Consider the following 23,546-nt stretch of genomic DNA (forward strand, 5'->3'; position numbering starts at 1 on the left):
CACAAAATGGTTTATTTAGCCAGGCGTGGTGGCACATGCCTGTAATCCCAGCATGCGGGAGGTTGAGGCAGGAGTATCTCTGTGAGTGTGAGCCCAGCCTGGGCTACATAGTGAGTTCCAGGTCAGTCTCAACTACATAGTGAGATAGATCCTGTCTCAACCCCCCCGCCAAAAAAAAAGCTTTTCCAGACCAGACCACTCTTTAAAAACCTAAAAATCTAGTCTTCATGCACCGAGTCAGTTTATCTTACAATTACATGAAAAATCAATCTGGGAAGATATCCTCTACCTTGCTCTTTTTTGGTCAACAAAAGAAAATGATAACAACAACAACAACTGAAAAACCCCTTGCTAACCTTAGGCCAAAATGAGAAGGCAAATGTTCTTTCGTGAAGGAGCTGAGCCACTGAAGGATCTCCATCTTCCATGTAGAATCCATCTCGGGTTTCATCCCTAGCAGTGCTCATGGAAGCATTGCTTTCTTCATCAAAATTCTTCCCTCTAGAGACAGTTCCTGCTGAGAAACGAGTTAATGTGCATTATTCACAACCAGAGTGTCAGTGAAACTGGAGGTTAGAAAGGACAAAATTTAAAACAAGAATACCAACCAACTCCATTTTACTGAGTACCTGCTATACATCGAGGATGATACTGGGCCTTTTGCAAATCTTTGCTGTGAAAAGCCTGTAATGGAACTCTAACATGGACGGTGTTGTTTCCACCTTATGTATGAAGAAGCAGAGGCTTTGAGTGGTGCCATCACTAGCTGTCTTGGCCTGTGCTAGTACACCTTAGAGGAAGCTGAGAAACAATCACATCTCTTGACTCAAATGCCTCCATTTTCTGCACAGGAAAAGGACTAAGGTTCTGGCTACTACTGAAGGTTCCACTACAGCCAGACAGTACATTGTGGTGCCTTATCTCTATTTTGTGTCAGTTTCTCTGACTGAGATAAAATAAGCTATTTTCAGATTCTATTCTGACCATTTACTTCTAAGTTAAAATTAAGCATCATTTGTTTTAATTAACAATATTCACTCAGCAAATGACTCTCTTGCTTCACATTTATACAGATTAACACCACATGGCATTAGTGCACTTGACTATGATGTTAACCTGTATTCTTAAGCCAGAAGTTATTAATGTGTGTGCGCAACTCTTCTTCGAGTTTAAACTGAAAGATCATGTTTGATGATGTGAGGTATCAGGGCAAAACACATCTAACCATAACTGGAAAAAACAAAACAAAACAAAACAAAAAAACAAGCATGTGTGGTAGGTATAACGTGACACACCATATCCCGTGGTGAGCTGCCATGAAATCAGGCTGAGCTGAAATGGCCAGGCATTACCTTCAGGCTGGGAAGACTCCTCTGACTTGTCATCATCCTCCAGTTTTTCTTCTTCATCCTCTTCAGAGCCCTTCTCTGAGACAGTCTTGGATCCAAGGTCTGCACTGCCTTCCACCCCTTTCGGCTCACTCTTCACAGAATTGGCTTCAGCCTCACATTCCTGCTTGTTGTCCTTGCCCCTGCCGTTGGCTTCTTCGTCCTCTTCTTTTCTCTCAGACTTCTCTTTGGCCGTGGAGTTCTCTGACTCTTCTGTTTTGCCTTCAGCTTGTTCTGTCACCTTCTCTTCATGAATATGAGCTGATGTAATGACTGAAGGAGTCTGGCCAAAGCCCACTGCCAGTGGGTTCAAGGAGGAGACACTACCTGCACCTCGGTTCTGAGCAAAGTTTTTGTGTGCATCCAAGAAAGACAATTCAGGGTCATTGAGGATGTGATAGTCTGTCCGGCTGACCCCATGTTTGGCAGCACCCACCAGCAGGTCCCGGTCATGCCTTCCACATTCCCACCACTCAGGCAGATCCAGGCTGGGCTGGCAGAGCTTTAGCCTCTCTCCTAGCTGTGGGTGATGCAAGACTTGCTCTCGAATCTTCCGCAGCAGCTCAATACGGTACAGAGTTCTCGAGGCTCGCTCCTCCGTGATGGGCTCTATCAGGGAGGCCAGGTCAGGTGGCTCTGAAACACGAAAGAACTCACATTTACTTGAAAAGCCCCAAGCCCAAGTACTTAAACTGTACACTTCCTTATGCCGCCTTTCATTGCTGTCTACTACAGAATACTGATAGTTAACATACTTACCATCATCTGGCTTGGCGGGCATTCGACATACCCTCCTGCACATGGCCACAAAGCAGCTGAAATATTTTTCCAAACTCTCGTCAGACTTCTTGTCAAGTCTGGCAAAAGCTCGGAACTGGTTCCAGTCAAACTGCTGTTTCACAGGATCAAAAACAACTCCAAAGGTGGACACTACACGGTAAAAATCAGCCTCTTCTCTTCTTGTCCATCTGTTAGAAAAAAAAGACACTGACTTACACTGCACTTGAGGGAAATGGTGAACAGTTAACTGTTTCTTTTCCTCTCCCCTCAGTCATTACTTATTTGGGGTTGGGAATTCAGGCTGTTTTGCTACAGTGAGCCTGCCTTTGCTGGTCACTATCACTGACACATGACTGTGGTCTCTTATGGGTCTATAAGAGCAGAGAGGAGGGAATGCGCGAGGAGTTGAGTAAAACCTTGAAGAAACTCACTTTTGCCGTTTCTCAGATATAATAGCTTCCCTTTCCGCTTCTAGTGCTCTCACTTCCTCCCGAGGCCTGCGTCTGCGACGGTCAGTCTTCATTAGGGCCTCTTGCCTCATTTGTTGCCTTTTATAGCTGCGCTGATAGGCAGTAATGAGCCGGCGCAGACGCGTAGTCAGGGTTGAAGTGTTAGGCCAGTAAAGTTGGCCTAACTCAGCATTACTCTCACTGTGCTTGCCTGGGGAAGTGGGAAAAATATTTTTGAAATGTGTTTCTACAGTCTTGCAATACACAGGATTTTCCATCAAATAAGACGACTCATTAGCATTCAAATGACTGTGGGAAAGAGCATCTCAGTTCTATCTTAAAATATAAATAATAATATTAGTATGGAAATTATAAACTTCTTCTTTTTAACTCCTTAGGGGGAGGAAAAACGCATTTATCAGTCTCGCATAAAGAAGCATACTTTACACCATGAAGTATATTATAAGGGTTTCTCAATACTTAACAATAATCTTGAACACACCAAAAAAATGATTTAATTGTTGCCTATAAGGTCAATATTCTGAACAAGCTGGCAATGTTTCAAAAACTTAGCAAATGCTCTGTTCCCCAGGGATATATTTTAAAGATGCTTACAATTTTTCACTCATTAGTGTGAATATAAATAGATCAATTATCTTAATCTAACAAACATTTTATGAAATAAATTCAATGTAATTAAAACTCAACCACAGTTAAGGTTTAAAATTATTCACCAAATAGAGGGGTCAGTGTGGGAGAAATAATGTAGATGTCACTATCACACATACAGTGGCGTGAGGCCCTGCTACCGAAATGCTGACTGCCCAGTGCCTTCTTTACTCCACACGCTTTTGAGGCCCTTACCTGTGGCATGTATTTCCATGGATTCTTCCTTATCCTCTGGAGAGTTTGGAAATTCCTTGAAAGCAAAACAAAAAACAGACTTACTTTAATCTGAGGTCTCATTTGCTTTATCTTTTAAAGAAAAGGTCATTATCTATAAAGTTTAACAAGTCCTATACAGGCACATAACACTTTAATGGTGCTGTAAAAGCCAATGTACTCAAGTTCTTACATCTATTTCATCTTTGAATGGTGTTCTGGTTGGTTTATATTCTGGGTCTTCGTCTTCTCTATCAAATTCGCCACTATGAAAATTAAAAAAATAATTTGTTTTAAATCATACTGGTAAGGACAGGGGAGGGAAGAATGGCAATCTAATGCTACTTTTAATTTGGGGTTTGATATGAAAAATGACTACCAGTATTTAAAACACATAGCCCTGGAGGAATGGAAGTAAGGATGCCACTTGGTAAAGACAAATTAGAGTTTATCTAGATAATGCATGTTAAACTGCCTTTATGATATACAAATAGAATATACTGGTAAACATCACTCAAGTTCAAATCAAATGCAATGTAGCTCACAGTACAGTGTAAGAAATGAACCCTGCCAATAGATGTGATACTGACATAAAGTTTATTAAAATTTTAAAATGTCCTTACCCGTCACCACCATCTGCTAGCATGTCTGTTCCTCTCTGCTCGGCAGCTATGGCCTTGGCATCAGGCATACCAACTCGTTCCAGAAAGCACAGCGCAGGGTCAGCTCGCATGGAATTGTACTTCTCATAGCCTGTGTCATGCCCACCAGCCCCACAAAGGATACACAGAAACAAAGACAAGCCCCATCACTCTCAAAATCATAGAACTGCCACAACACACCATGTGTTTCTCAAGGAAGATTATCATCTATGATAAACTGAGCAGACCTTGTTTAAGGAGAGCATTCTACAGTGTACTCATTCTAGGGAAGCTTACGGGGGTCAAGTCATACTTCAGGGACAATGTCGGAATTACCACATAAACAAATAAAACTCAGGTTCACAATAACAGCAGTATGCCAGGGAGGATTTCTGACCCTGTTTTTCCCAAGATCTAATTTTGCTTGACATTTAAAAGGCTTTGTAATGTGCCTTGATGACCTCTTCAGGGTACTCTAAGTCCACCCCACTGTCCCTGTGAACTGCTTTAGTCCTACAGGAACTGGCATGGCTGACTGAAAAGTCTCGTATACATAAGGCCAGTGAACCTGTCTGATTAGGTTTAAGATGATGCAAGTCAGTAAGATGACACTGTTCCCTCTATGGTTTTCAAATTGCAATTTGCTTTTTGACTGCCCAAGTTGACTAGATGGTAAATGGCAGACCCCAACAGTGCACTGCAGGAAAATGATTTTGAGGCTGAGCTTGGAAAACATGGCTGCAGTACATAGGCAGAACAGCACAATTCAATTAGGATGTGTACTACAACACACCTCTCCTAACTGCTGTAGAGCCGCAAGCCAAACTGTAATCATGAAAGGTTTTATAAGCCATCATTCTCCCCTTTAGTCAGGTTGGGCTGCTGAGAATACCTTTGCGACCTCCAGAGAATTGGGATTATAATCAGGAATCACTCACTGTATATATCATGCCAGTTCTGCATCCCCAGCCTTTCAAAGTTAACAAGGCTGCATCCCACTCGGGGGAGCGGCAAGTCCTCAGCTCTGACATTTGTGAAATATTGCTTGGAACAAAGCCCAGGAGGCACTTGTACAGATTAATAGCCGAGGTTAAGCCCACCGTCCACTCTGACACTGGCTGGCAGAGTTAGCAAAGGAAGCCGTGCTGGAAGCAAAGTTTAGGGAAGCTATAGTACAACTTGGCTATTATTAAAACAAATATGGTTTCAGTTTTATTTACAGCCAAGAAAGAAATGTTTTCTTCTCAAATACTCAACAAACATTCAAAAACAGCATCTGATATTTACAGTTCATATTAGATTTTTTAGTGCAGAAAAATGGTAGACGCCAAGAGTCCTTTGGAACTATCCTCATTAATATTATGACTTTGGAAAAGAGTATATAGAGTTCTAAATAACGATAAAGTCATACAGTCAAGATGTATTCAAACAGAAACATCACTTACCATGTTTGAACACTCCAATTAAGAGGGATTTATCTGCTTCCTTATCCCACCAATCTGTAGGAACTTCAGCATGGAAAGGTTCAGGGATCCACACATCTGCTTCACTGGAAAGACAGCCATTTAAACAATTTTATTTTATTTTTGGTACCAGGGATTGAACTTAGGACTTGGCACCTGTGAGGCAGGCGCAGTGTCACTGAGCTAAATCCCCAGCCCATTTAAACTATTTTAAAAAGAAATACTAGTATTAAAAAAGAATTCGAATTTCAAGTACAAACACACTCTACCACGCCCTTTTCTCTTATCATAAATATCTAAGCATATCGAGGAGGAACCAGCAAAGGTAAAAAAGGGTTTAAGTAAGTCGCCTTATGCAATTAACCAGAAATGAACTTGACAACATGCTATCCCATTTTAAAGGTCACCTCAAAACATGAATAACTTAGTTTGCATCTTTTTTTGTATATATAAACAGCCTCTTCCCGATTCTCATCACATTTCCAAGCTCAGAGAACAAACACTGTACTTAAGATGCAAAAAAGGAAGTAAACTACTAATGGTTGTGAAGGTTCTAAAACACAACCCATGATGTTTTCCAATGACTTGAATTAACTCATGGAGGTACAGAACAAATGAGTGCTTGCACCAACCTTGAGTCAGCACCCTCCAGGATCTTATCCGCTTGGTCTCCTATCACTTCTTGTCTTAGGTAGTACAGCATGCGGACACGCAGCAGGACCCTGGAGAGAAAGACAGAGGGGGGGGAAAAGTTCTTAACTTCAGGACTGTTTGCCAACAGTGGCTTTTGGCAGCTGCTGCTGTTCATCCATCATCCTGCCAAGGCTGATTAGCCATGCTGTATGGTAGGCTTGAAGCGTGACAGATGGTGGCACATAATCACCTCTGTGTGGTGCTTTTTGCTGGCTTCCAACAGGCCTGCCTGGCAACCGCTCACATTGCACAGAGAGGGACTGAGCTCAGCCCAGCCCAGGCGCACTTCATTTAGTTCTACCTAGTGCAGCTTGTGAAGTTTAGACACGTACCCTACCATTGCCTCTGAAGTATTGAAGCAAGTTTGTAAACAACTGAGCAGATGGCTTTCAGTAACTGTTCTGCTTCATTATCTCATAAAATTTCCTCAGCTGCTGCCTTAATACCATTTTTGGAAGCACATCAGAAGTTGTAAGAATAAACGAGATATAAAATCTGGTTTTACTACCTTACAATAAACCCTCAATATGGAATGTCAGGTTTTTCAGATTATACAACTTTGCTTCTGAGAAAGGGAGATGAGGATGGGGTAGAAGGCGGGTCCTTGCTCTTCTCAAAGAATATTAAACCTTTCTATTCCTAGTTTATATTACTTGGGAACCTAAGCTGTAACTTAAAATTATAAGATTAAATGTGTCCAATTCATTGACAGTCTTAAGTCATTTTCAAGGAATCAGTTTTTTTCTAGGAACCAGATTTCTAATTTATCTTGGACTTTCTCAATGTCCAAAATATAACCCAAAGTCTAAGCAATATAGTTAAAGGCCTGTGACTACTCCAAATCTAGCAAGCCTACCAGACAGCCCAGTGTACATTTAGGATTCATATCTGAAGACTTATTCTTAGTGGTAGGTAAATTATACTCAGTGCTAGTTCCCTAGCTGAATAATCCTTTTACATACCTGCATAACACTGTAAAAACCAATATATCACAGTTACATATGTTGGCTCATTTCATCTCACAACAACTCCATGATGAAGGGGGGAAAAGTTATAATTTCTATTTACAAAGGCTAAAAAATGTTGATATTAAAAGAGAAATGATATAGCCAAGGTCACAGAGTCACCTTGAGCACCAAATATTCATATCTAGATCTTCTGGCTCTATCACATCATACTGTCTCTCAGGATGCAGCAACTGTCCTTTAAAACATCAAAATGACAACCAAAGGTAGCGTCATCCAAGAGAACTATTCCTAATCAGAAACAGACACTCCATGACACACCTTCCTTATTCCCTGGCATGAGTATACTCATGGTCAACATGGGTTCTGGATGAGCTAAGTGTGATCTTGTAAATATTGGAATATAATCCAAGTCATTCTGAATGCTGTTTTTAATTTTTAAAAAATCATTTTATTTGTTAACTCATTAAAGCACTGATTACCACACTTAACCAACCAAAGATAAGTGACAGCAAAGTCTCAACAGCTGGTACCTTATTTCTTCTGAGGTTAACAGAAGAATTTGCAGGCCAGCTACTATCCACTGAGCATGCTCAGTGAAGGTAGTTCCAAAGGAAATATCCTCTTTTTGACTAGATTCTTTACTATCCATGGCAAAACTTAACATAAGGAAAAGGAATTTTAATGGTTTCTCTTCTTCTGTATTAAAAAAAAAAAAAAGCTTTCTGCTTCGGAAGCAGTTTTAGTTATGCAGAGACTTTTAAGAACTGTGAATGTTTCTTTTCTTCTACAAGAAAAAATTTCTTTTTTTTGGTGGTACTAGGGGTCAAACTTGGGGCCTTGTGCTTACAAAGCAGGCAGCAGAACCACTGAACTAAATCCCTGGCCCTATAAGAACAAATTCAAACCAATGCCACTGGCAAGCTGAGCATCCCTCATAGGAGGTACTATGCAGATAGCCGCTGGGAAGACAAAAGGGATATGACCTCCAATACAAAGGAGTCCGTTCACCTCTGTGAGGCAGACATGACTTTTAGCGCCTGTGTTAACTCCTCCACATTCCTTCAGTTGCCCCACTACTGACTGCTTTCTGGACCAGTCTCCAGCCCAAGATCATACATGTCTTTTTTCATCTTATTTTGTCTCTCATGATCTTGAAACCTCTGAAAAGAAGTGGCCAGTTCTCTAGGAAATCCCTCAAACAGATCTCATTTTTTGCCATTAACACATTTCTTCACTTTAGAGCTAAAGGATTAATATACAGGGGAAAGGAAAATGGGTCCATTCATTTTATATGAGATGACTTAGAAGACATCAATAGTCCTCTTCTAAGACTGAGTACAAAGAACTCCAGTTTACTTCTTCTCCTTTTTTTCTTTTGGTAATGAGGATTGAACTCAGGACCTTGCACTTACAAGGCAGGCGGCAGAACCACTGAGCTAAATCCCCAAGCCTCTTTACTTCTCACATACTAAGTGTAGAAAGGTACCCTACGGACCTCTCTTACTGACAGCAGAATGGATATTTAAAACCACCACCACCATCACCACACTGATATCTGGGAACAGGAGCCATTGTCCCCATATTAAAACACTGAACTTCCTTCGTTTGAATCCAGAACTCAAAAGGCTCTTGACCCAAAGTTGACAGAAAACTACAAAGACATGGAAATCTGTAAGTGAAGTAAGATTTCAGAGAGAACCACTATATCACAGTTTCTGAGATACCAAATGGTTTGAAGTAATGGTCTGAGTATAGTGGTGATGAACACTCAGCATTATGAGTACAATTAATACCAATGAATTTCTCACATACAAATGGCTAAATAGTAAATATCATTGGAGTTTCACAAGAGCTCCAAGGAGGAGCTAAACTTCTGAGGTGAGGTGGGCAGGGAACTGCAGTGGACAAGCAAGCACACCGTTTACAATCTGCTCTGCCCCTAAGTGGCTGAGGAGTTTTAAGCAAGAGGCCAGCCGGAGTTAATAGTGAAATCAAGGCCAATCTGAACTACGTAGCGAGACCCTGTCTCAGAAAGGATTGGTGGGTAATAAATAGCACTACTTCTGGATATGGTGTTCAGTGCTACTAGCTACTAGGGAGGCTGAGCCAGGAGGATCACTTGAGCCTAAGAAGCAGGCATAGACAACATAGACCCTGTCTCAGAATATAAAAAAAAATAAAACAGCACTGTTCATCTAAGATAACCCAAACAGATAATCCATATAAAGTGCCTGCCACTGCAAGATCTGTGTGCTCAGACTTTTGTTGTTATTTTAAAGAAGGCAAATATAGAGCCAGGCATGGCGGTGGATACTTGTAATCCCAGCACTTGGGAGGCTGAGGCAGGAGGATTGCCACAAGGCAGCATAGGTTTCATGGTGAGATCAAGGTCACTTTGAACTATACAGTGAGACCCTATCTCAAAAAACCAAAATAGGTCCAGGGATTTAGTGCAGTGGCACCATGCCTTCCTCCCAAGTGCAAGGTCCTGAGTTTGAACCCCGGTACCAATAAATAAATATGTAAGTAAGTTAATAAAGGACAAGTACAGTAATTTATACTCTGCCTCATCAACTGAGAGCTTGCTGCAGAACTGTTTTTGACTTGTAAGGAAAATGAATTCTGAAGAGGCTGAGTAGCTCAAGGTCATACAAAGCTCATAGATGGTCAAACTATTTAGCAGCATTGTTGTATATACTATTAATACTGAAAAAAAAACAGTGAGAATAAGGGAACAACACATATATGTTAATTTAATATGGACATAATCAAATTTTAAACAATGAAATAAATTTAGGTTCAATATTCTTATCCATGGATTTTTAGAAATAAAGGTGAAGAATATGATTCTAAGCCATAGGACTCAATAACTAAATATTAAAAGCAAAATCTGTAAACTCCCAGTTGCCCTACTAAAAGCAGTCATTTGAAAGTTATAAAGCTAACCATGATTCCCTTCCATACACTAACTAAAATTCAGTCATTTGCCAGCACAGCTCCTGCCTGGCAAGTGCCAGGCCCTTAGCTCGATTGCCAGTCCACCCCCCTCTCCCCAATCAGTCATTTGCAATATTCACAGCAGTATTATTTGCAACAAATAAAGGTGGAAACAGTTCATGTGTCCATTAATGAATGAACAAACAAAAATATACATACACAGAATAGTATTCTCCTGTAAAAATAATGAAATTCTGATACATACTGTACAACATAGATAAATATTGAAAATATTATGCTGAGTGAAATAAAACAGATAAAAATATTTACATGATTCCACTTGGACAGAACCACCTGGAAAGAACAAGTTAAGTATAACAGTGGATGCCATGGGCTAGGCAGAGTTCTTACTGAGAGTGATGAGAAAGTTCTGAGTATAGTGGTGATGAATACACAGCATTATGAATACAATTAATGCCAATGAATTTCTCACATACAAATGGCTAAATGGTAAGTATCATACTGTGCATTTTAACCTCTTAAAAAAGAATCACTTAAAAGTATTCTCTCTTGTGATTTGGCATCATGTTTCAAAGAAAATGGGGGAGTTACACAAAGGCACTAATTACCAAGTTTCACACTCCTCTAACATTGTAGTTTTTAAGGAATAAAATGGGTCCAAGCCCCACCCCAGAGACATACTTGTTGCAGTGGTGCTTCAAGTGCTTCTTGTAGCTGTCCTCCTGGAACAGAATGTCTGGGTTGCAGCTGGCCAACCAGTCAGCATCCTGCACCAGTGGCTGTGTGCTCTGGGCTTTCACCTTTTTCCCCTTCCTTCCTCTTGGCACTGGGGCTGACAGACCTAGAAGCATCATTACATCAGCACCAGCATGATAGAGGACTTTTACACTCCAAGTTGCATGTCAAAGGCAGATATTAGAAGGTACAAAGCAGGGAAACACAGGGTGTACAAAGTATCTCTTTATCGGTGTGTACTGTAAAGGTTCTTAACAGTTCTCTGTGATCCAAAAGCACAGAGTACAAAGCAAACCTACCGGAGTGATTGACCAAGGCTCGAGTCTGGCCATCAGCTGTGGGTGTGATCAGATCCCAGATGAAGCTTTTGATATTCTCATCCCCTTTGTAATGGTTGAGACAGTACACCAGGATGGTTCTGCAGATGGTTTCTACATCATGCTCAGTGAGTTGACGTTTGTAGCGTCCATGGGAAAGGATGTCTGTCCACCGGCCCCAGCTGTAAACCAAATAGCCAGCATGCAGATGGTGCCTCTGACCACAGATTTGGACCTTTACCTTAATAATGAAAATTTCCCAGGTATAATGTGGGAAATCTTGGGTTAAAACTAGCAATATTTTTTATCTCGGGTGATAAGAAAGCAACCCAGGGTGCAAAAGTTAAGCACGTCTTCTTATAGAGTGGGCAAGAGTTAAACTCCCACTAAAATACTTCCTACATGGCCAACACTGGCTCCCAGGTAGATGCAGCCCATAGCATCCATTTTCAGTACATAAATGCAATCCAAGGACCAAGGTATCCAAGGATTTCAGAGTATTCAATTGTATACTCTGCTTTCTTCTGCCATGAGTTAAAATATTTGCTTGCTGACCAATCATCTGAGGTGACTTGAAGAAGGTGCAAGTACCCCCAAAATCAAGGATATAGCACCAGGGAGTATGGCTGCATTAATCCACCTCAAAGGAAAGCCATGTAAAAAAGTGTGAGGTTCTTCTTCAAGCATGGAATGGTAACTTCTAAGTATAAGAACACTCATAGGAAAGATGTTTAACCAACTCTCAGATCCTCACGTGACAGGGTGGGAGAAAAGTCTATGGAGAGAGGGAAACAAGACACACTGCTGACCCTAACCACTTGTTTCATGCCATAATCTACAGTGTTGAGCTACAGTGTTGAGCTGTTTCATTTGGGGGTTTTGAGGTGAGAAGATGCTGATGCTGTCTAAACCATGCCTTTCTCTGTGTAACAGTAGATGGAACCATCAGGGTAGTGCTCCTGGCGTAAACAGCTCCTCCACTGCCTTCAGTGATAACTGATTTGTGGTGTGTGTGTGTGTGGGGGGTGTGCAGAGGAGTGGACTCTGGATCAGCTGCAGAAAAGAGAGTATCCTCTCTCTCCTATGCCCTGCCTTTTGTCCTGGCCTGGTCTTATGCTACTTCCAGGTCCTCTCTTTCAGTTCCTCCAACCACAAGGTTGGCTTTCTCTCTTAAGCCTTTGGACTCATTATATCTCTATCCTCTATGCCAGTTCCCATACGCCCTCTTCCCCTTGATGATTCACAGTGTCCACCTAGCCACAAATGTACGTATAACTTTTTGTGGAATGACCCATTTTTTCGCCCTTTTCTCCATCTACCCCTAGAAATCAGGGGATAACAGGCAAGGTATGTTGTACAGACGAGGTGCTTGCTTCTATGCTCCATTAGCAGAGTGCTGCTCAGTCTCGGCATCACAATGTACTGCCATTGCCACTTGCTCACGTGTCCACCTTGAGCTGCCTATGTTGTTTTACTCATAGCTGTACTCCTGATGGCTAAGAGTAACCCAGCCAGTGTCCAGTATACAGTAGGAATTCCATGTACAATGATGACTGAGAGGTGAGCTTGACTGAAATATAATAGATATGCCCTGGGCATCCTTAGTGTCAGGAATTACTAACATGTTCCATTTCTAAGGTTTCCAACAAAATCCTCCACACTGATCATTAGGTGGCAATGAGGATGCGCATGCAAGTAGCAAAAGGCTGAGGTGGGAAGAGTCTTTACATAGTAAGGCAGGAAATGAATTAGATATGAATCCATCCTTTCAGTAACCTGTAGTCCAGTAAGAGAAACACAACACTTCACCAAGTTCAAATGAGCACTTGGGTTTCAAATATGTATGAAGAAAGAGTCTAAGAAGAGAGATTACTGCTCTGTACAATTTTTAAAACAGAAAAATACTAAAAGATCACTAAATTCATAAAATTTATTAAAGGTAAAGTGGAAAAAGATTTTGTATCCTAGTAAATATGTACGTGCTATATTTATTAAGCTACAAACCCACACCTCTAGCTTCCAGTGACCTCCCTGCATCTGGGAGAAACTGCAACACATGAACTATATATGACCCTTATGCTACAGAAAGTTACTGTAGAGGCACTCATTTGACTGCACTAAGACAAGTCATAAAGATCTAAATATAAATACAATTTCTCTATAATAAGCAGGAATTCTAATGACTGTGAGTGTAAAATTCCACTTTATGCAGTGAGTCCCTTACCCATAGACAAGCAGATTCTTCTCTACTCTGAAACACTCACTCCGGGCGTAGCCTTGTGACTTATCCTGAGGCCGCCGTGGCTTTGCACAAGGCTTTTCTTCAGAGTCACTTTCCAAGTCAGAGAACTCCATCAGCTCATCCTCCTTCACCGCGCTGTATAGCCTGGTCTGCTTTCTCACTCTTGGAGTGTCAATAACCAGGTTGTTCTAACAAAAGAGTAGGTACACTTGAAACCGCGGAAACAGTGACCCTTGGGTTAGATTAGATAGAGGTCTTAATGGGACTTCTTACTCACCCTCCCATTTAAGGCATCAATATCCAATTCAGCTTTCTTAGCCCACTTCTGCCAGAAATTTGGATCATCCAAGGAAATATCTGTCCTATTTCCAGATGCAACAAAACTGGCCTAGAAGGGAAAAACATGCATTACTTTGAGATGTTTTTCTCAGAGTCAGAATGAAAAGCAGCCTTTATTTGTTCCCTCAGACAGGGGTAAATGTGCTCCTCCACTTGTGTTGAATGTTATAGTGGATGAAACTGGGATGAACCGTCCTTCAGGCAGACCAGGAAACAAAGGCATACACTGAACCATGGTAAACAACAGGTAACAGATGTACAGGTGCCAAGTATTACATGGAGGAGGTCCCCAAAACCATTTCAGATAGTAATTGCAAAGAAAAGGCTCTCCTGTAAGATAATGCTAGGAATATATACTTTAAAACACCCATAAAATAGGAAAGCATGTGGAAATGTTCATAGAAGAGCATATGCAAAGGCACAGAATAAGAAAAGGAAATGAGAGTACTTAGAGAAGACCAGCCAAAATGTACAGTGGTGACTAAGGTAGGAGCCAAATCAAACAGAGCCTTGTGTATATTTTTGACAGTCTTAACTCTATCTTAAGAGAGCCAGGAACTACATGGAAATAGGAGTAATCTTAAGATGGACATAAGCATATCCAGGGTTACTTGTTAAGAGAGATCATACCACCGTTTTGGAGCATAGTAGTTTGAGGAGGAAAGAAAAACTAAAAACAGATATGGTAAAAATGAAGAAAACGAGACTGTCTAGAAATACATTCTTGCTTGTTTTATTTTTATTTATTAATTTTTTCAGACAGGGTCTCACCATGTAGTTCCGGCTGACCTTGAAGTTGCAGCAATCCCTCTGCCTCATGCCTCTCTAGGCATGCACTGCGGTGAGCATCAGAAAGAAATTAAAATACAAAATTCAAGGACAAAGATTCTATATGAAGATATGGGTAGATATAAAGTATTAATGGTATAGAGAGAGCCAGAAAAAATCTCTACATCTATTTTTGACAATTGAATAGTGTTACTCAGCTGGATGTGTACATGTGTGTGTGCGCGTACTTATGTGTTAGCATGTTTAAGGAGCAGAGAAACAAGGTGATGAGTTTGGTTTGCACATAATGAAATTACACTGCATATGAAGAGTGAGAAAAGAACCTGAATAAAGGATGAAAGACAGAGTAGGTGCTGGGTGATACAGCCCAGGGAGAGTCTTTGTAGACTAAAGCAGCTGGAAGAAATGAATATCCACATGCCCACGGAGGAGCTGGGCCCCTACCTCATGTCACACACACAACTCTACTATCACATGCCTAAATGTAAGAGCAGAAACTATAAAACTCATAAAAGAAAACAAAGAAGTAAATCGTTGTAACCTTTAAACACAAAAAGCTTAGTTACTGAAGAAAATTTGGTAAACTAGGCTTTGGTAAAAGTATACAGCATTAAGAGACTAGAAGAAAATATATGTAATTATTTGATATAGAAAATACAAAGAACTCTTAAAGATCAATAGTCAAAACACTAATAACTCAAAAAACAAAGAAAATGTTTGAACAGACATTTCTCCAAAGATGAAAAACATCTGGCCAACAAGTACAGGTTAAGCTGCTCAATATCATCAGTGAAATGCAAAAAAAACCCCAAAGGTGGATACCACTTCAATGTCCACTGGATGGCTACATTAAAAAGTCACAGAATAAAAAGTAACAGTGAATATGTGGAGAAAATCAAACTCAAGTACACTGTTGGTGGGAAGAGAACATGGTCTAGTCACTTTAGAAAACAGTCTGGTAGTTCCTTAAAAAGCTAAACATCGATAACTAGGGATGTAGCTCAGTCGTAAGGCACTTGGCTAGCATGTGCAATGCCCTGGTTCAATCTCTAGTACTTCACAAAGAAGTGGGGGGGGGCGCAGTTAAAACTTCAAGGTACATGTGACTTAACAATTCAACTCCTGGAATGTACCCAAGAGAAATGAAAACCTACATCCACATTAAAACTAGTATACAAATGTTTATGGCAACATTATTCATAATATATAGAAAGTAGGAACAATCCAAATTTCATTACAGTGGGTAAGCAATCTAGATGTCCATTATCAAGTGACAAAGTGGTATATCCACATAATGGAATTATGGCTTCCCACCTTAGCAAATGTGGAACCTTTTCCTTCAGACTCAATGGTAATAGTATGGGTTCGCCGTAGAAGAATCTGGTCAATATCCTCCTCACAAAACTTAGATCCTTCATCCTCTTCGTCCATGAGTGCACCATAAGCTCCTTTACGTAGAAGATCTTCTATTTCTTTCTTGGAAAGCTGCTGTACCTGATTTAGAGAAATATTTAAACTGATTCAGAATTAAAAGGAAAATGCAACAAAACATGCTTCAAGTACTAAATTTAAAAATCAAATGCTGAATAATTTCTTAGTATATTAGCTAAATAAACAAAGGTGCCAGATAAATGAATGGTTTGAAGTGTTATTTTACCCCATTGGTAGCATTTTCTCTTCCACTCATAGACTGCAATACAGCTTTATCCAGACCAAGCTTCAAACTAGCCTTGTCAAACATTTCTCTTTCATAGGAGTTTCTTGTAATCAGCCTGTAGATTTTCACAGATTTGCTCTGTCCAATTCTATGACATCTAGCCTGAGCCTTGAATTAAAAAAAAAAAAAATTAATGGCTATTGTAATGGACAGAATCTCTGAGTTCTCCCAAAATTCGGATGTTGAAATCTTGATCCCAATGTGATTGGATTTGGAGGTAAAAGTATACAGCATACAGGAAATTGGATCATGAGTGTGCCACCTTCCTGAATGGGGTTAGTGCTCCTGCAAACAAAGGCCAGGGAATGAACATGCTATGCTGTCTTGTGGCTATGCGAAGACTGAGCAGAGAGACAGCCATCTGTATCAGGCAGAGTACCTTTAACAAGAACCCAAAGTCACTGGCACCCTGATCTCAGACTTTAACCTCTAGAACTATGAAAAATACATGTTTATTGCTTAAGCTGTTCAATTTACAGAACTTTTTTACAGTAGCTCAAGCTGATCAAGACAACTATTGAAGAAAGTTAAGACTCATTTGTCAGTAACAAGAGCACATGACCTAAAAGTCAGAGGTGCAATTAAGAAGATGATTAACATACTAAGAAATTGCTCCTCATATTAATAAATCGACTACTAGTTGGTTCAGTTTTCAAGTCATGATATACCATCTAAGCAATGACACAATTTTAATTTTTTGTTACACTGGGGAATCTCTGCCATAGTATATTTGACTTTGTTTTGAAAAAAGCCATCAGGAAGATTTCCTTGTGTGTTTACCTGGAGGTCATTTTGGGGATTCCAGTCTGAATCAAAGATGATGCAGGTATCAGCAGCAGTAAGATTAATGCCTAAACCTCCTGCCCTTGTACACAGGAGGAAAACAAACCTATCAGAATCAGGTTTGGAGAATCTGTCAATAGCTGCCTGGCGGAGGTTGCCTCTTACTCGACCATCAATCCTTTCATAGGGGTACCTAGAAAATACTGGTATCAACAAAAAGGCCTAACAAGCAGCTCTAATATACTTGTCCTTTTTAAAAGTATTATAAGATGGAATATTCATTAAGAAAACTATATGATTTAAAAGAAATATCAAAGCAGAGATTTTTCATACAATTGGTTGCTCAAAAGATTACATTTTATTTTACTTCTTCAGTGCAATAGCTATACTCTAAAAATAGCTGACCCTTCTAAACAGTAAAATAACAATTTCACTTCTAAGTAAGAATTATTCTCCCCTAGTCAAATGAGAGCAAAGGGGGAAAAACTGCTCACACAACTACGCAGTGTCCTCTTGTAGTTATCATATAAAATAATTTTACAATTATTTTTTATAATTATAGTTTTTAAAAGGAAATGTGACACTTTTTTTCCATTCCATCCCCTTTATCATAAATGTCTCTTCTAGGTGAACTGTTTGGAGCCCATGTAGGGTAATTCTTTCTTTCTTTCTTTCCTCTTTATTATTCTGATATGGTGGCCTCACCGTCTTTGAATGAGGTAGTCTTCCAGTATGTCCAAGCAGCGCACCATCTGGGAAAAGATAAGCACCCTGTGGCCACCAGCCTTCAGTTTTGGCAGCAGCTTGTCAATCAGTACTAGCTTGCCAGCAGCCTGGATCATTGCCTGGAGCTGAAAATCTGGAGACTCTGCATTGTGTGTTTCTTTAAACTCTTCCAAAATTTTCTCTTCAGCACCTGCAGAGATTGGACAGCATAATGTGAATACTGTAAAAGGTTTTTATTACTAAAAACAATGAATCTACTTTGAAAACCCATCACAAACTGTAGGAACCAGAACATTATGCGCGCGCGTGCACACACACACACACACACATATGTAAACAAGTTACACACACACACACACACAGTATCCATTTACTACTCAAAGTTGGGTCTATGCAAAATCATGGTCGTATATAAAAGGGATCAAAGTTGTAAGCATAACACATTGAAGCATTTAGGGGGGAAACAACATTTTCCAACAAACAAATGTTTGCTGTCTGTAAAAACTGAATTTCAACAACAAACTGTCAAGCCAGAAGTGGCAGAAACAAGCCAAGGGCCAGATACCTATAGAAAATTTGGAACCTAAATTGCTAAAAGAAATGAAAAACTATATATGAGCTGAAAATAAACACAAACAAAAAATCTGTTCCAAAACTAAGAAACAAAGGAACAGAGCCCTAAGAACCAAAGTGCACAGGCTGTAGTCTGAGTCTGTAATTGCATATTAATATCATCAAAAGGAGTGCAAAAGGGGAAGTTTACTTTCTGGATAAACTCTAGAGATTTTTATGGGGAATCTGAGAATTTTACAATCTCTAAATCTCCCTCATTCAGTCCCACCTGATAATTTCCTAAAACACAAAAATTCCATCTCAAGTTATCTGAACCTAAAAGCTAAAAAAAAAACTTTACATTTTTAACACAAGACTTCCATCCTTAACTCTCCTTTTCTCATAACTTCACATGGATTTTTGTTTGTTCAAAGATTTGGGTTATTAGAGAAGCCCCAAGAAAATGACATCTTCCTCAGGAATGAAGGAAGGGCCATCACTTCCTCCCCTTATGCCACATATACCCTTATTCGGGAAGCAGCAGGTGAAGCTACCTTCAACTCTCAACTGGCTTCACTGGAGTTTTGCCATACTGGCCTGGCCATCCCTACCTTGGGGTAACCAGGGTATGTTCCCTGTGCTCAGGTCACTCCCTCACCCTGAGTTCTTCAAAAACAACAAACTCACACTTCTAATGGGATTATTTCCCACCCTTAAAATGTGCCAGAAACGTTACACTTACCACCACTTTAAATATGTGAACTAACAATACACAAGATGGGGGTACTTAAAAGAGTTTTAAAAGTTAGGTCAGACAGGCCACCACAGACACGCAAATATTATTTCTGTAAGATGCACAAGATGCAATAGAAGAACGAGTCAATATGCATTCTTGTGGAACTTAACTTATGGCGTGCTCATATGCAGAAACAATTTATTAATTATGAATCATCAAAGAATTCACCGAGAAAATACTAAAGTCACTTAATGTCCTTACCAAGCCTTCCACAAAGTACACTACCTTTGTATGAAGGGGGACTAAAGCTCTACCAGAATTATCTCACCCTTACTCCCCCTTCCACATGAACAAAAAGCTAATATTCAGAATGTTTCTCTAAGTATTGAAAACAAAACAAAACAAAAGGGACTGCTACTTAAGCACATCAGCAAGAATGTTCTTAAATAAAGCTGAATGATGTTTTTCAAAACATAAAATTTAGAGAGCCGGGGATTTAGCTCAGCAGTTCGGTGGCCTGCCTTGCAAGCGCAAGGACCCAAGTTCAATCTCCGGTACAAAACAAAACAAAACAAAAAAAAACAAACATAAAATTTAGAATCTTAGGTTCTAGATTCAGGAAAAGGCCCTTAAGACATAAATTTAAGTGTAAAATTACATTAGATCTTTTTAAGTTTGTTCCTTTGCACAACATGCTGTAACGTTCTTTACAACTCAAAAATAAGACAAACTTTACACTCAGATATTTAGGTACTTATTTTTGTCCATATAAAGATTATAATCTATATTCTAAATAAATTTAATGAATTAGCATTATATTGTTATTAAAATGAGTTAACAGGTGCTGCAGAATGACTGTAATCCCAGAACTTGGGAGGCGGAGCCAGGAGGCTCACCATATTCAAGGACACCCTAGGCTACATTGTTGTGAGTTCAAGGCCAGCCTGAACTACATAGGGAGACTCTGTCTCAAAAAATGGAAAGGAGAGGGGAGGGGAGGACATTTTTAAAAATGGTATTATCATTTTGACAAGTGTCTGACATGCCTGAATTAATTTAGTGAAAAACATTTGAAAAGTCGAATTAACAGAAAAATTTAAACTCATCTAAAAAATTTATTCAGGTGAGAAAACTCTTCTGCCCTTTCAACACTACCAATAATTTCTCATAAAGAATAAAAAAAGCATTCATTATGTGAAAAAATTTACTGTTGAATAGATCAATTCAGCTCTTTGTAATGAATTAAGGTTCTTCAAGTAGTAGCCAGTCTCTAATAATAATTCATTTACAAATAATATCAATAATCATATTTCCTTTTTGATTCTCTGAACATTATTATAGATACCTTTAAGGAAAGAAGGTGGGGAAGGTGTAGGGAAGGAGAACAACTTCTACATTCTGATGTCACAATCAAATTTTTAAAATTACCAATTAAAGATTTAACCTGATGTTAGACTTGTAAACATTAATCAAAAAACTAAATAGATTGCAATAAGCCAAAATAACTTTGTTGGCTTTAATGAAAGTATGGATTTAATTTAGCATGTGCATCAAAGGCAACTTGAAATAAGGGTGTACTCACTTTCATGCTGAGCATTTGCATTTCAAGAGATGATCACCGTCAAGGTACTGACTGTAAGGGCAGTGACTATAATGTCATCTAGCTAGATTAGCCACAAATGAAAAAGAGAATTTTTGTTCTTGGAAGATAACCAGAAAAAGAAATAAGCTACTATTTTTAAGCTAAAGCTCATTCCATCAAATAAGCCTTATTTTTATTTTCTTTTTGCTCACTATTTTCTGTAACTATTCCATCATGGAAAAGTTTTCAACATTATTCTTATCTTCACATTAGGAAACCTAAAATTGGAAACTCCATTCAAATAGTTTGTGCCAGTATCAGTAATCCCATTTATGTGACCCAGTTACCTATTTTAACTTTTTGCAAGAAAAACAATTAGCCATACTGACTAATAAATACTTATAATCTGCCAGACACTGTTCTAAACATTTAAAAGCATTAAATCACATTTTAAAATATTTCTAATTTTTATACTTAGCATTCTACCATCAATTCTAGATTTTTCCCCCCTCCTGCTATGCTTCTATTACCACTTTCAACATGCTTCTATTTTACAAGGCTGAAGAAAGGCTGTGCTGTGAAGTTCAATTAGACAGGGCAACTTTACTCTGCCATAACAATATAAATTTCTATATAATCCTTAAAATTTAAGACTTACTTAAAATTCAATAACCATGTTTAGAAATGGCTCCATAGGGCTGAGGATTTAATTCAGTGGTGCTGTCGCCTGCCTCCCAAGCTCAAAGTCCTAAATTAGATCCCCAGTAGACCCCCACCCTGGACAAAGGCTCCATAACAGAATGCCATCTCTGGATCATGCATGAGAATGAACAGTACTGGTCCTGAAACAACCTCTATGACACATATCTATGTACACTATCTGGGCAGCTATATGCTTAAGACAACAATTTCCCTGAAATAAAGGTATAAAGACATCTTAACATATACTTTTTAACTTGTTTTAAAGACAGGACCTCAAGGTATAATCAACCAGAAAAAATGCCACAGATACTAAGGCTCAGGGAGTCCTAAGAGACTCCTGGGGAACAAACGATCTATGCAGGCAGACCCTGGAGAGCAGTCGGGCGAAGAATAGACCTATCAGTTCTGTTTTGGGGTTTAAAAAGAAACCAGCAATACTCAATGCCCATAATTAACTTGAGGGCCCTGGTGGTAGTTATCCCCCCTCCTTTCACCAACTTCCTCCTGGCATTATTCAAGCCTTTCTGTATCTCCTTGTCTCTTTTTTCCTCTTAGAGGTTATTATTATTTATTTCCTTTTCACCAGCAATTAAATGGAAAAAAGCACGTGTACAGTATACACATATGACCCTATTCAGCCTAAGACCCACATCACCAACAGGCTGGCTTGACATTCACCATAATGGTCTTACAAGCTCTTAAAACACATTGTGCTTAGCAGGGTGGCATATTAAACATAATTATCATACATGATACTTTCTTTAAAAGAGAAGTCATTAATATTTAAAAAGAAACTCACTAATGTCACACCAGAGCTATGATCTCAGGTTCTGTGCTCTGAGCCCATTATTTTCCATGCATGGACCTCTTTTTGTTTTTGATTTAGTGGCCGCTGTGTTGTGAAGGGGGAAAAGATTAGGAAATCTTTAAATCAACTGTCCTTGAACCTCAGGCACTGTGATGAAGACAGAAGAACTAAGCTTTATTCTTTCTTTCCTGGAAAAGAAATGCATGGCTAGGTAGTATGGCTTGTATCTAGCTGTCCCATCAAAGCCTTATGTCCTCATAGGTGAGCCTTTTCTGAGTTAGCTGGAGGTAGGGCATGTGTGGTACTAATTAAATTAGTGCAGTGACTGGAATTACTATAGTTCTGGGTATGGCTGTCTGGATTTATGGAAGAAGACAAAAGCTCCACCCTAAGTGTAGGTGGCACTATCCAAAAGGATGGGATAAAAGGATGGGGAAAAGCAGGCTCACTATTTGCTGTTTGCTGCTTCCTGGCTCTCATGCCATGGACTATTTCTCCTCTGCCAAGACACCCTGCCTTGGAGACAGATGACTATGGACTGAAACCTCTACAGACTACGACCTAAAATAAACCTTTCCTCCTTCAACTTTGGATGTTGGGTATTTTATCTAAGCAACAGGAAAAGTAACTAAGACATTGGAAAACTAAAATTGTGCACTAGTACCCCACTAATTAGCCCGCAATCAACTTTCTTTAATTTGCATTTACTCATGCCCAGACCACAGCCATAGTCTATGAGCTGGCCTTGCTGCTTCTGTTCTGTCTTTCCCTCCTGTCATATTTTCTACAACCTTGGCTGCTCCATCAGCCTCAGTCATATTTCTAATCCACGCTCAGCTCAAACACTGTTTATGGCACTCCCTCACCTATACACTGGAACCAATGTCCCTTGTATTAGCATCTGAGGCCTTCACAGCACAGCCCCAGCATGTGTAATATGGGTGTGTGGTCCCATTATTCTGCACATGTGTCTTACACTTTGGGCAAGTTCCCCTTTTTGTTGTGCTTCTTTATCTTTGCTTGTGTTGTGACTTCAGCTTCAATATCTTTGCTCTATCTTGCCAAGAAAAATGTTCATATCCTTGAAAAGTTTGTTTAAAATGATATCTCCTAAAGGATTTCCTCCTCTGAATCCCTCAACACACTGCAAGATCCTCGAGGGGCGTGCTCCTACAGGCCATTCATGACTTCTGGAAGTATATAAAGAGAGGTTTAACTCATAGGAGTTATGTAACATTATGGATTTACTAAAGAAAACAAGAGGACTATAAACTCTCCACAGGGACAAACCATGGT

General features: G+C 39.6%; 1 protein-coding gene across 2 annotated transcripts in view; it reads right to left on the reverse strand.

Annotated features, from left to right (window-relative positions):
- Positions 1–23,546, reverse strand: part of Chd7 (chromodomain helicase DNA binding protein 7) — a 122,230-nt gene that overhangs the window by 12,268 nt on the left and 86,416 nt on the right. Inside the window, exons 15-31 of one of the 2 annotated variants that reach the window (XM_010640544.3) lie at positions 17,850–18,060; positions 17,142–17,337; positions 16,302–16,469; positions 15,959–16,138; positions 13,794–13,904; positions 13,499–13,704; positions 11,257–11,456; positions 10,904–11,063; positions 6,236–6,325; positions 5,586–5,689; positions 4,123–4,252; positions 3,693–3,765; positions 3,482–3,536; positions 2,600–2,828; positions 2,148–2,356; positions 1,353–2,024; positions 357–514 (exon numbers count right to left, since the gene is read on the reverse strand). In XM_010640544.3, the coding sequence (XP_010638846.1) occupies positions 357–514; positions 1,353–2,024; positions 2,148–2,356; positions 2,600–2,828; positions 3,482–3,536; positions 3,693–3,765; positions 4,123–4,252; positions 5,586–5,689; positions 6,236–6,325; positions 10,904–11,063; positions 11,257–11,456; positions 13,499–13,704; positions 13,794–13,904; positions 15,959–16,138; positions 16,302–16,469; positions 17,142–17,337; positions 17,850–18,060 (3,152 nt within the window). Of the gene's footprint in view, positions 1–356; positions 518–1,352; positions 2,025–2,147; positions 2,357–2,599; positions 2,829–3,481; positions 3,537–3,692; positions 3,766–4,122; positions 4,253–5,585; positions 5,690–6,235; positions 6,326–10,903; positions 11,064–11,256; positions 11,457–13,498; positions 13,705–13,793; positions 13,905–15,958; positions 16,139–16,301; positions 16,470–17,141; positions 17,338–17,849; positions 18,061–23,546 lie in introns of both variants that reach the window. The other variant, XM_010640533.3, reaches the window with a different exon arrangement.

This window comes from Fukomys damarensis, unplaced genomic scaffold (genome assembly GCF_012274545.1).
Source record: "Fukomys damarensis isolate Sample0158 unplaced genomic scaffold, DMR_v1.0_HiC HiC_scaffold_5, whole genome shotgun sequence".
NCBI classification, from domain to species: domain Eukaryota; kingdom Metazoa; phylum Chordata; class Mammalia; order Rodentia; family Bathyergidae; genus Fukomys; species Fukomys damarensis.